The following is a 13,055-nucleotide window of genomic DNA, read 5'->3' as shown; positions in this document are numbered from 1 at the left end:
AATTCAACTAACGTTTTAATTTGAAATTAAAAGCAAATTACCATTGGGGCACCTGGGTGTCTAAGTTGGTGAGGCCTCCAACCCTTGTTTTCGACTCAGGTCATGATATCATGGTTTGTGGGATCAAACCCCTCACCTGGCTTTGCGCTGACAGGATTCTCTGTCTCTCTTTCTCTCTCTGCCCTTCCCTGTGCTCACATGCATGCTGTCTCTCAAATAAACATTAAAAAACATTTTTTTTTAAGTTAACCATTTATATTAGCACCCTCCAAGAATGAAATACTTAGGTTTCTTTTTTTTTTTTTTTAATGTTTATTTTTGAGAGAGAGACAGAGTGCGAGCAGGGGAGGGGTAGAGAGAGAGGGAGACACAGAACTTGAAGTGGGCTCCAGGCTTTGAGCTGTCAGCACAGAGCCTGACATGGTGCTTGAACTCATGAACCGCAAAATTGTGACTTGAGCCAAAGTCAGATGCTTAACTGACTGAGCCACCCAGGCGCCCCAGTTTCTTTTTTTTTTTTGGAAGTTTATTTTGAGAGCGAGTGAGTACAAGTAGGGAGGGGCAGAGAGAGGGAGAGAGAGAGAATCCTAAGAGCGCTCCCAGTGGAGAGCTTGAAGCTGGGCTTGAATTCATGAAACAGGGAGATCATGACCTGAGCTGAAACCAAGAGCCAGACACTTAACCAACTGAGCCACCCAGGTACCCCGAACATGTACAGGGAGGAAAACTATAAAACTCTGATGAACCAAATCAAAGAAGAGTTTAGTAAATGGAGAGATATTCCATGTTCATGGATCGGAAGACTCAGTGTTGTCAAGATGTCAGTTCTTCCCAGTTTACCTATAAATCCAGTGAAATCCTTATCAAAATCCCAGCAAGTTATTTTATGGATATTGACAAATTGGTTCTAAAATTTATTTGGAGAGATAAAAGACTCATAACAGCCAAGTCAGTATTGCAGAAGAACAAACTCAGAAGACTAACGCTACCTGATTTCAAGACTTACTATAAATTGTACACCTGAAACTAAAGTACACTGTGTGTCAACTATACTCATAAAAAATAAATAAAAATATTAAATACTTACTATAAAGCTAGAGTAGTAATAAAGACTATGTGGTATTTACAAAAGAACAGACAAATCAACCAGTGGAACACAACAGAGAACCCAGAAACAGACTCACATAAATACAGTCAACTCACCTTCCACAAAGAATGATTTCTTTCCCATTGCCTGGTGTCCATCTTTTGAAGTTTCATAGGTACTGTGTTTTTTACAAATTGAAGGTTTGTGGCAACCTTGCATTGATCAAATTTATTGGCCTCATTTTTCCAACAGCATTTGCTCACTTCATGTCTCTCTGTCACATTTGGTAATTCTCACAATATTTCAAATTTTTTCATTTTATTTTATTTCATTTTTAATTATGGTATAATTAATATACAATGTTATATTAGTTTTAGGTGTACAATATAGTGATTCAAAAATTCTATACATTAGTGAGGGCTCATCATAAATGTACTCTTCATCCCCTTCACCTATTTCACTGATCCCCCCCCCCCCCCCACCCACCCACCTCCCCTCTGTAACCAACAGTTTATTCTCTATATTTAATAGAGTCTGGGGCATCTAGCTGGCACAGTGGATGACTTGAACCCAGGGTCATGAGTTTGATCTCCACATTGGGTGTAGAGCTTACTTAAAAAAAGAATGAAATTCCCTTAATAGAGTCTGAGGTTTTTTGTTTTTTGTTTTTTGTGTTTTGTCTTTTTTTCTTTGTTTTGTTTCTTCAGTTCCACATATGAATGAAATCAGATGGTGTTTGTCTTTTTCTGACTGATTTATTTCACTAGCATATTCTCTAGATCCATCCATGTTGTTGCAAATGGCAGGTTTTTGTTCTTTTTAATGGCTGAATAATATTCCATTGTGTATATATACCACGTTTTTTTATCCATAATTTGGCTATTGTAAAGAATGCTGTAATAAACTTAGTGGTGCATATATCTTTTCAAATTAGTGTTTTCATATTCTTTGGGTAAATACCCAGTAGTGCAATTGCTGAATCATATGGTAATTCTAACTTTAATTTTTTGAGGAACCTCCATACTGTTTTCCACAGTGGCTGCACCAGTTTGCATTCTTACCAATAATGCATGAGGGTTTCTCTTTCTCTACATCCATGCCAACACTTGTTGTTTCTTATAGTTTTGATTTTAGCCATTCTGACAGTCATGAGACTATATTGTAGTTTTGATTTGCATTTCTATGATGAAGAGTGATGTTGAGCATCTTTTCATGTGTCTGTTAGCGATCATGTATGTCTTTGGAGAGATGTTTATTAATGTCTTTTGCCCATTTTTGTTGATTTTTGTTTCTTTATTTTTTATTTTTGTATTTTAGAGAGAGTGCAAGTGGGGGAGAGGGACAGAGGGAGAGAGAAAATCTTAAACAGGCTTCCATGCTCAGCGTGGAGCTTGACACAGGGCTTGATCCCACAACTATGGGATCATGACCTGAGCGCAGATCAAGAGTCAGATGCTGATAGACCCAGTCACCCCTTCTGCCCATATTTTAATTGGTCACGCTTTTTTAAATTATTATTATTATATTCTTTATGGTCATTTTATGAGTGATCTTTGATGTTATAACTGTAATTGTTTTGGGGTGCCACAACCTGTGCCCTCATAATGGTGAACTTAATCGATAAATGTGCATGTTGAGCCTGCTCTACCAACTAGCTATTTCTCTGTTCCTGTTTATTCTTTGAGCTACAACAATACTGAAATTAAGCCAAGTAATAGCCCTATTACAGCGGCCTTTTAAGTGCTCAAGTGGAAGGAAGAGTTACACATCTCTCACTTTGGATCAGAAGCTAGAAATTATTAAGCTTAGTGAGGAAGGCATGTGGAAATCCTACATAGATCAAAAGCTAGGCTTCTTGTGCCAGCTAGCCAGGTTGTGAATGCAAAGGAAAAGTTCTTGAAGTAAATTAAGAGTGCTACTCTAGTGAACACATGAACAGTAAGAAAGCAAAATAGCCTTTTTTGAGGATACGGTGAAAATTTTAGTGATCTGGATAGAAGATGGAACCAGCCACAACATTTCCTTATGCCAGGGCCTAATCCAGAGCAAGGCCCTAACTCCTAAGTTTTATGTATGCTGAGAGCTGTGAGGAGGCTGCAGAAGTTTGAAGCTAGCAGAGGTTGGTTCATGATGTTTGAGGAAAGAAATCATCTACACACCACAAAAATGGAAGGTGAAGCAGCAAGTGCTGATACAGAGCTGCAGCAAGTTATCCAGAAGATGTAGCCAAGGTCATCAGTGAAGGCGGCTACACTAAGTATAGATTTTCGGTGTAGACAAAACTGCCTTCTATTAGAAGGAGATGCCATCTAGGACTTTCATGGCTAGAGAGAAGTCAATGCCTGGATTCAAAGGGCAGGCTGACTCTCTTGTTAGGGGCTAATACAGCTGATGACATTAAGTTGAAGCCATTGCTCATTTACCAATCCTAAAATCTCAGGGTCCAGCTAGGGGCATCTGGCTGGCTCAGTCAGTTAAGCATCTGACTCTTGGTTTTCACCTACAGCTGGTGAGATTGAGCCCTGCATCGGGCTCCTGTGCAGACAATGTGTAGCCTGCCTGGGATTCTCTCTCTCCTTTCTCTGTCCCTCCCCTGCTCACACACTTGCTCTCTCTCTCTCTCTCTCTCTCTCTCTTTCAAGAGAAATAAAATAAACATTAAAAAATAAATAAATCTTTAAGAATTGTGCTAAATCTACTCTGTGTTGTATAACTGGAACAACAAAATCCAGATGACAGCACATGTGTTTACAAACAGTTTACTGAATATTTTAAGCCCACTGTTGGACCTGCTGTGCAGAGAAAAAAAAAAGATTCCTTTCAAAATATGATTGCTCATGGACAATGTGCCTGGCCACCCGAAAGCTCTGATGGAGATGTCCAACAAGATTGATGTTGTTTTCATGCCTGCTAACAGAACATCCATTCTGCAGCCTGTGGATCAAGGAGTAATTCAACTTTCAGGTCTTAATATTTAAGAAATAAATTTTGTAAGGCTACAGCTGCCATAAATAGTCTTCTGATAGATCTAAGCAGAATAAATTGAAAATCTTCTGGAAAAGATTCACCATTCTAGATACTATTAAGAACATCTGTGACACATGGAACAAGGTCCAAATATCAACATGAACAGAAGTTTGGATGAAGTTGATTCCAGCTGTGGCAGGAATGACTTTTAGGGCTTCAAGATCTCAGTGGAGAAGAAAGTGTAGACATGTTGGAAAGAGCAAGAGAACTACAATCACAGAAGTGGAGCCTGAGGATGTGACTGAATTGCTGCAATCTTGTGATACGGCTTTAGCAGATGAGGAGTTGCTTCTGATGGATGAGCAAAGAAATTGTTTTCTGGAGATGGAATCTACTCCTGGTGAAGATGCTGTGAAGATTATTGAAATGACGACAAAGGATTTAGAATATTATGTAAACTTAGTGGATAAAGCAGTGGCAGTGTTTGAGAGGATGGACTCATATTTTGAAAGAAGTCCTAATTGTGAATAACATGCTGTCAAATAGCATCATATGCTAAGAGAAGTCACACGTGAAAGAGACAATTGATGTGACTCCATTGTTTTAAGAAATTATAACGGCCACTCCAATCTTAAGCAACCACCACCCTGATCAGTTAACAGTCTGATGAACATCGAGGCAAGACCCTCCATCAGCAAAAAGATTATAACCTCCTGAAAGCTTAGATGATGTTGAGCATTTTTTAGCAGCAAAGGATTTTTTAATTAAGGTGTGTACATTGCTTTTTCAGACACAATACTGTTGCACGCTTAATGGACTACAGTATGGTGTAAATATAACATATATTTGCTGAGAAACCAGAAAATTTATTTGACTTGTTCTGTTGTGATAGTTGTTTTATTGCCATGGTCTGGAACCAAACCCACAGTATCTCTGAAGTGTGCTTATACATTGGTGGAGACTCATGAAGTAAGTTCTTGTGGTATGGTCCCATTTCAGGTTTAACCTGTGTCATTAATGGGGCATCATTTTTCCTTGTAAGAAAAAAATTTAATAACTTGAAGGTCTTTGATGCTTGAGAGATAGAAAGATTTGATGTAGTGACATGAATTGTATTTCAGGGTGTGCTGATGTCGGAAGAAGAGGTGTTTGAACTTGTTCCTGATGATGAGCGACAGTGTTCAGCGTGCAGAACCACATGTTTTCTCTCTGCTCTGACATGCTCCTGTAATCCTGAGCGGCTTGTGTGTCTCTACCATCCAGCTGATCTGTGCCCCTGCCCCATGCAGAAGAAGTGTCTTAGGTATCCATAAGTTTCTTGTAAAACTTGTTAATTCTTTGAAAACCAAGGGCATTGTTCTTTGTAATTTCCCTTCCCCATGTGTAGACTGGTGACTTTTCCTTGTCTCTCTGCCTCCCTGCTGTGGACCAGTCCTTTAAAGTTGGCTCTAAACTTGGCAACTGGAGTTATTTTTTTTTATCAGTTGATTTCATATATTCCCTGTCTCTCCCTACATTAAACCTCTATGGACAACTTTGATTTTTTTAAGGCCCCATTCCCCTCATCATTGTATTAAACTGATTATGTTTAAAATTTATTTTCAAGTTATTGTTGGATTTTCAAGTTTTTATTTCTGTGTTTTGTTTGTTTCTCTTTGTTTTTAGATACCGCTATCCATTAGAAGACCTCCCTTCTCTGCTATACGGTGTGAAAGTCAGGGCACAATCTTATGACACTTGGGTCAGCCGTGTTACAGAAGCATTATCTGCCAACTTCAACCACAAGAAAGGTTAAGTATCCTCCTTTTGTATGCATACACTGAAATTACTGTCACATTGAAAGAGGCCTTGTGGGGCGCCTGGGTGGCTTGGTCGGTTAAGCGTCCGACTTTGGCTCAGGTCATGATCTCACGGTCCGTGAGTTCGAGCCCCGTGTTGGGCTCTGTGCTGACAGCTCAGAGTCTGGAGCCTGTTTCGGATTCTGTGTCTCCCTCTCTCTCTGCTCCTCCCCTGTTCATGCTCTGTCTCTCTCTGTCTCAAAAATAAATAAACATTAAAAAAAAAAAATTAAAAAAAAAAAAAAGAAAGAGGCCTTGTTTTGTTTTATGTGTTTTTCTATTAAGAAAAAATCTTAGGCTTCATTTAAGATTTGAGACTAATGGATTGGTTGACTGACTTAAGATTTAGTTTTCTATTTGAGAATCTTCTCTTACATCAAAAGTTAATATAAAATGGGACAGATGGCTAACTGGCAATACATATGTATTTTGGGGAGCCATTGTTACCAGTGGACTAACACTGAAGGCTAATTAAGAACAAGGAATTGCAGGGGCGGCTGGGTGGCTCAGTCAGTTAAGTGTCTAGACATTGCTTGGGATTCTCTGTCTGTCCCTCTCTCTCTGCCCCTCCCCTGCTTGCATGCATGCTCGCTCTCTCTCTCTCTCTGTCTCTCTCAAATAAATAAAACATTAAAAAAAAAAGAACGAGGAATTAACCTTACCTGAGAGAAATCATCCATAAGGATTAGGAATGAGCATCTGCTCATAAGCTTTTAATTGCATTGGTGAGATTTTCCCAGCTGCGATGATTCTTCTGATAGGTTGAGGACTAACTTGAGAGGGGTTGGTTAACATTTTTAAATGGCTTTTTATGTCTGTGGTTATAGCATACGGTTTTATTCTTACAGATTTGATTGAATTACGAGTAATGCTGGAAGATGCTGAGGATAGGAAATACCCAGAGAATGATCTCTTTAGAAAGCTCAGGGATGCTGTAAAAGAAGCGGAGACCTGTGCCTCTGTGGCTCAGCTGCTTCTCAGCAAAAAGCAGAAGCACAGGTAAGACTATGAAGAAGAGTTGGGTTCCCCAGTGGTTTCTTGTGGGTTTTTTGGTCTTGTTTGTTTTTCTTTCAGTGTAGAAGCCAGAATTTTAACTGGCTCACAAGGCCCTCTATTTAATCTTTGATCTCTTGTGGCCATTTCCCTTTCTCCTCCAGTCATGTCCCAATCTTAAACCCCTACTACTCTCCCTTCTTTCTTGCTTCACTCTGCAGTCTTCTTCCCCTTTCTGCTTTTCCTACACACTGGGCACGGTTCTCCTTAGGGCCTTCACAGGCCTTCCCTGCTATCCAGGTGGCTTGTCCCTCACTTCTTTCAGGTCTTTTTCAGATGACACATTCTTGAAGAAACTTGCTCTGACAACCTTTATAAAGTTGCAACCTTTTTACTCTTTTTTCCTGTTTTGTTTTTCTCCTAGCCCAGTCACCTCCTGATATACTAACTCATTATCTCTTCTACTGTTTCCCAGGCCCACTAGAACATGTGTGAGACTAGGATGTTGGAGATTTTTTATTCATTTTTTCATTGCTTTATTTCTTGTGCTTAGCACAATGCCTGGCATATAATAGGTGTGCAATAAATATTTGTAAATAAATAAATGATACTACATGCTGAAGGCAGGTGGCAGCAAAGACTAACCTTGATGGATGCAGGAAAGGCTGTTATTAAGGAGTGTAGAAGTATGCGCCCTTGATTTAATGTCATTTATATGTGTTAAATTTTCTGTGGTATTGTTTTGTATTCATTCCAACACATTCCTGGTATCTGAACAGGTTCTTCTGTTGCACTTCACATTGGGTTTTAAAATTACTTTGTATATTTTTTATTTACCATTTCATTAGAGAATCTTTCTTAAAGATGTTGGTCAGTGAATCTTCAGCTGTCATTGGGTCACTAACCCTCTCGGAGAATCTGGCAAAAGCTTAGAGACCCTTTTCTTAGAAAAATGCACATACACATACAGTTCTGAATATGTTTCAGAGGGTTTATTGTCTCCTAAGTTAAAGGTGCCCTTGTTCCACATTTTAAGCTTTTTGAGGTAGAAGATTTAGTTTTATTAATGAACATAATATTTTGATCTGAGGAATTGATTAACTGTTTGAAATGTTTAACACTTGTAAGATTGGAGGAACTACAACTTGGAGTATTGAATCTTTGAGCCATTAACTAAAGAGGTAAATACCTGATTTGGAGGTGATCAGCATTACAGTGGAACCTCTCAAACACTCATATTCTGGGGTTGCTTGGGTTAGAATTCTAGAGAGACTAGAAGCCCCTTTGATATCAGATGACTATGAATTTTTCTTACTTATGTCTCAATATTATTTCACATCAGGCAGAGCCCAGATAGTGGGAGGACTCGGACCAAACTGACAGTGGAAGAATTGAAGGCCTTTGTCCAACAACTTTTTAGTCTTCCATGTGTCATCAGCCAAGCTCGACAAGTAAAGGTGGAGTATTACGTTTCTTTTCTTGGGTAATAACCTTTGTAGTATGGGTTTCTGTTTTGGGCAGATAAAATACTGTGTCTAGACTAGTTTTTTGTTCTGTTTCTCTTACTGCTGACAGTAAGAATCCTTTGGTTTAGGGGCACCTGGGTGGCTCAGTCAGTTAGGCATTCAACTCTTGATTTCTGCTCAGGTCATGATCTCACGGTTGATGGGTTTGAGCCCCACATCGGGCTCTGTGGTGACAGTTCAGACCCTGCTTGGGATTCTCTCTCTCCCTCTTTCTCTGCCCTCCCCTGCTTTCTCTCTCTCTCTCTCTCTCTCTCTCTCTCTCTCTCTCTCAAAATAAATAAACTTAAAAAAAAAAAAGAATTCCTTGGTTTAGTTCTTAGTCTTTAATACTCCCTTTAAGATTCTGGAACCAAGAGTAATTAGTTTAGAATTTTTTTCTGTTTTAATTTTAGATCAGAATCCCTATCTGGCATAGATAAAATTGAAATGCAAGAAAATCATTAAAAGAATCTAAATGTTTCAGTAAGTTATTAGTTCATGAGCTTTTAAAAATATGAGCTCTGAAATTACTAGAGTCCTGATGGTTTCTTGAATTTGTAAAATCTCAAAAGTATATATCAAATACATTAATTTGTGTAGTTAGTATTCCTTTGATAGTTCATGGTGGTGGTTTGTGATTTGGCCATGGGCAGGATATCTGAAATGGTTTTTATCAAGGTTATCAGCTTGTGAAATTTAGTATCAATTGTGTTTTTGCTTTATTCCTTGTTGTGGGAGCATTTTGATAGTTAACCACACTTTGCTATCTGAGAGACTTTCTTCTCTAAACATCTGTGACATCACACTCTTTGGTTTTCTAGGTTATTCACAACTCCTTCTCTTTAGTCTTCTTTGCTGTTTGTTTTCTCCTTGGCTTGACTTCTAATTGTGGAGTATGTTCGGAGCCTCAGCCCTTTCTTTAGTCTAGGTCTTGACATCTTACTTGTTTAGTGACATTAAACAAATCTGATCTGATTCCCAGATCACCAGTTCTTAGTGCCTTTGTTCTTTCCTACAGGCTTGTACGTCCAGTGGCATACTCTCCATATCCCTTTGGCAGACTGAAGTAATCTTAAAAGCCTTTTAATGAGTCAAAATCCTTGATTCCTTTATTTCCCTTATTACCCTACAACCAGTCTCTAAACAAGTGCTGTTTTATCTTCAAAATGTATCCCAGAGTGAACCATTTATCATCATGACCATTGCTTAAACTGCTCTGAACCACTAGATTCTAGGCCTTAGGTTACTGTAATAGCCTCTTAACTCACCTCCTTTCTTCTTCTCTTGTCCTTGATAGTTGATTTTTTATTTGGTAGCCAGAATGATTGTGTAAAATATAAATCAAATCATATCATTTATTTGTGGTTAAATTCTCCAGTGCTTCCTCAAAGCCATTAGAATGAAATCTAAATTCATAATCTACAGGGCACTGTGTAATCTGACCTCTGCTTATTTTTAAACTACATTCTCCACTTTGCTTCTCATCATCCACTCATCCAGATGAGCAAGACAGCAAGCTCATTTCTCTTTAAGAGCTTTTGCAGTTATTACTTGCCCTGCCTGAACTGCTCTTCTTCCAGATCTTCTTATAGTTCCCACTTCCGTCTCCTTATTTTAGTTTCAGTTCATCTGTTTTCTGTGACCACCATTGCAATGTAGTATGCCCTCCTCCTCTGGTCATTCTCTATTGTGTTCTATTTTGTTCTCCTAGCATTTAAAACGAACTGAAACATTTCATTCACGTATTCAGTGTCTGGCTATTTAGATTAAAATGCGTTCCTTGAAGACAAAGGACTGTATGTTTTAATATTGTGCACTTAAAACAGTGGCTATATCTAAGTCTGCAGTCTTTAAATATTTTTTGAATTGGAGCGCCTCCGTGGCTCAGGGTTAAGTGTCCGACTTCAGCTCAGGTCATGATCTTGCGACTCGTGAGTTTGAGCCCCACATCAGGTTCTGTGCTGCCAGCTTCAGAGTCTGTGTCTCCCTCTCGCTCTGCCCCTCCCCCGCTCATGCGCTCGCTCTCTCTCTCTCTCTCTCTCTCTCTCAAGAATACACATTTAAAAAAAATTTAAAAGTTTTTTTGAATGAGTCGTATTTTTTTTTATTTTTTTTATAGAATTTTTTTTTTTTTAACGTTTATTTATTTTTGAGACAGAGAGAGACAGAGCATGAATGGGGGAGGGTCAGAGAGAGGGAGACACAGAATCTGAAACAGGCTCCAGGCTCTGAGCTGTCAGCACAGAGCCTGATGCGGGGCTCAAACTCACGGGGCCGTGAGATCATGACCTGAGCTGAAGTCGGCCGCTCAACCGACTGAGCCACCCAGGCGCCCCTGAATGAGTCGTATTTTAAAAGGAAGAAGGTAAGTAATTACAGAGAAGCATATTTATGATATTTACGTTTTTTACTATCGTATCTATTTGGTGCTATAATGGTGAAATTATTAGATAATCTAGAGTTAGTTTGCCTGAGCTATATTCCATACTCATTTTGTATCTTTTATTTTTTATTTCTTTAAAAAAAAATTTTTTTTCCATTTATTTCCATTTATTTATTTTTTGAGTGACAGAGTGAGACAAAGTGAAAGTGGGGGAGGGGCAGAGAGGGAGACACAGGATCGGAAGCAGGCTCCAAGCTCTGAGCTGTCAGTGCAGAGCCTGACACGGGGCTTGAACCCACAGACCGTGAAATCATGACCTGAGCCGAAGTCGGACACTCAACTGACTGAGCCACCCAGGCGCCCCTCATTTTGTATCTTTTAAATTTGGTGGTTTTGTTTTTTGTTTTTTTTTTTTTTACTTTTTCAGAATCTCCTGGATGATGTGGAAGAGTTTCATGAACGTGCTCAAGAGGCCATGATGGATGAAACCCCAGATTCTTCCAAACTCCAAATGTTGATAGACATGGGTTCTAGTCTCTATGTGGAGCTACCTGAATTAGCACGACTAAAGCAAGAGCTACAGCAGGCTCGATGGTTGGATGAAGTAAGACTGACCCTGTCAGATCCACAGCAGGTCACTTTGGATGTCATGAAGAAACTGATAGACTCTGGGGTGGGGTTGGCACCCCACCATGCTGTGGAGAAGGCAATGGCTGAACTACAGGAGCTCCTTACAGTCTCTGAGCGGTGGGAAGAAAAGGCTAAGGTCTGCCTGCAGGCAAGGTGAACACATATATTGATGACTGTTGCCTCTTTAATAACGAAGTCAGAGTAGAACCGAAGGAGGAACATAAGGTTCTATTTCATTAAATATTTAGATGTTTTGTGCCTTCCCTGATCAATCACTAAATTATCGAATAGGTCTGCACATAAACAGTTTTCAAATATTGTGTGCACTCTAGTGCAGAGTACTTTGCTAGGTACTTTAGGTGACACAAAGTAGTATTTTGTTTAGAACTTTCCATTACCTATGCTGTATTTCAGAGCTAAGAAATGTAAAGCTCACCACCATATGTTACTGTTAACTGAGAGGTACAGAAAAATGCAACAGGAGTTTAGAGGAGAGGTCAGTGTTAGCTTGGGTGCTCAGAAGAGAAGCTGGAGAGAAAAGAAAGAACTTAGGTAGAGACTTGAAGCATGAGTGCGATTGAAGTGGAAGGGAGGTAGGAGAAATGTCATAAGCTAAATTGTGTTTTGGTGACAAAAGTTAAATGGGCTTCCCTGGAGTAGAGGATTTATGCAGGAAAGTAGTGGGAAAGAGAAAGAAGGGGAAGAAAACGTTAAGTTGCATTAGCATTGGCACCCCATTGGATTTGTGAGATTTCAGTAAAGCATTCATCATATTTGTGTATCAACTAATTTCATAATTATGTAAGAACTAATGTCCTTTATTAAAGTATTTCTTCAGCTAAAATTGATACACAATTTCTCATGTGAGGATGAGGAACCGGGGATACTTAGATCACATAGTTCTTAACACAGCTCAAATTTGAAGCCTTTTCCACTTCATTCCAAAGTCTTCATGTACTTAACTACTTTGCCAGCTACTTATTTTGAATGCAGATGATAGGAAAAGCCTTAGATGATTTAATGAATAATGAACACAGTTTTGTTTTGCCAAGAAAAGGCTGCATGTATTTTTGCTGGATATTTTGCTCTCCAGATGCCATGGAGAATACATACTAAAATGTATCCATAGCTTTTTTTCCTTTGAAACTATTCAGTGTCTTCAGATTCATGACAATTCCAGGAGCATATGAAATGGGAAAAACTAAATAACTGTGGAATGCAAAACTATAATTTGGTATACCTGATGCAACTTACTGTAGTCTACAGAATGAAAATTTGGCGGTAGTAATATGTGAAAACTTTTTCTCTCATTTTTCTACATTTAATCAGTCACCAAGTTTTAGTGAGTTTGCCTCCAAAATGTCTTTCATATCTGTCTTCACTGTCACTGACCTAGTTACAGTACTCTTGTATTTTCCCTTAATCTTTGCAATTCAGTAAGTATTCGTGGAGTAGCCGCTACATGCCAGGCACTGTTTCTCAGTGCTATAGAGACAGTAGGGAAAAGCACACAGAGTCCCTGCTCTAAAATAGAGCCAACATTCTAGTGGGGAGAGCCAAGAGACAAGTGAATAAGTGAGTGTATAAATGGATGAGTAAATTTCAGATAATTAGTGTCATGAAGAAAATAAAATTAGAAAATAGAGGGTGAT

The 13,055-nt window shown here is 39.0% G+C and overlaps 1 protein-coding gene across 2 annotated transcripts in view; it reads left to right on the top strand.

Moving 5' to 3' along the window:
• KDM5A (lysine demethylase 5A) overlaps positions 1-13,055 on the top strand; it is a 97,469-nt gene that overhangs the window by 50,075 nt on the left and 34,339 nt on the right. For both annotated transcript variants that reach the window (XM_019464910.2, XM_053895828.1), the window contains exons 15-19: positions 5,176-5,357; positions 5,720-5,844; positions 6,741-6,891; positions 8,228-8,342; positions 11,201-11,556. In XM_019464910.2, coding sequence (XP_019320455.2) covers positions 5,176-5,357; positions 5,720-5,844; positions 6,741-6,891; positions 8,228-8,342; positions 11,201-11,556 — 929 coding nt within the window. The remainder of the gene's footprint in view (positions 1-5,175; positions 5,358-5,719; positions 5,845-6,740; positions 6,892-8,227; positions 8,343-11,200; positions 11,557-13,055) is intronic.

The sequence above is a fragment of the Panthera pardus genome, unplaced genomic scaffold, assembly GCF_024362965.1.
Source record: "Panthera pardus isolate Hobbes unplaced genomic scaffold, ASM2436296v1 HiC_scaffold_6, whole genome shotgun sequence".
NCBI classification, from domain to species: Eukaryota; Metazoa; Chordata; class Mammalia; order Carnivora; family Felidae; genus Panthera; species Panthera pardus.
The sequence above is the reverse complement of the archived record's forward strand: the minus strand, read 5'-3'. Positions and strand labels throughout refer to the sequence as shown.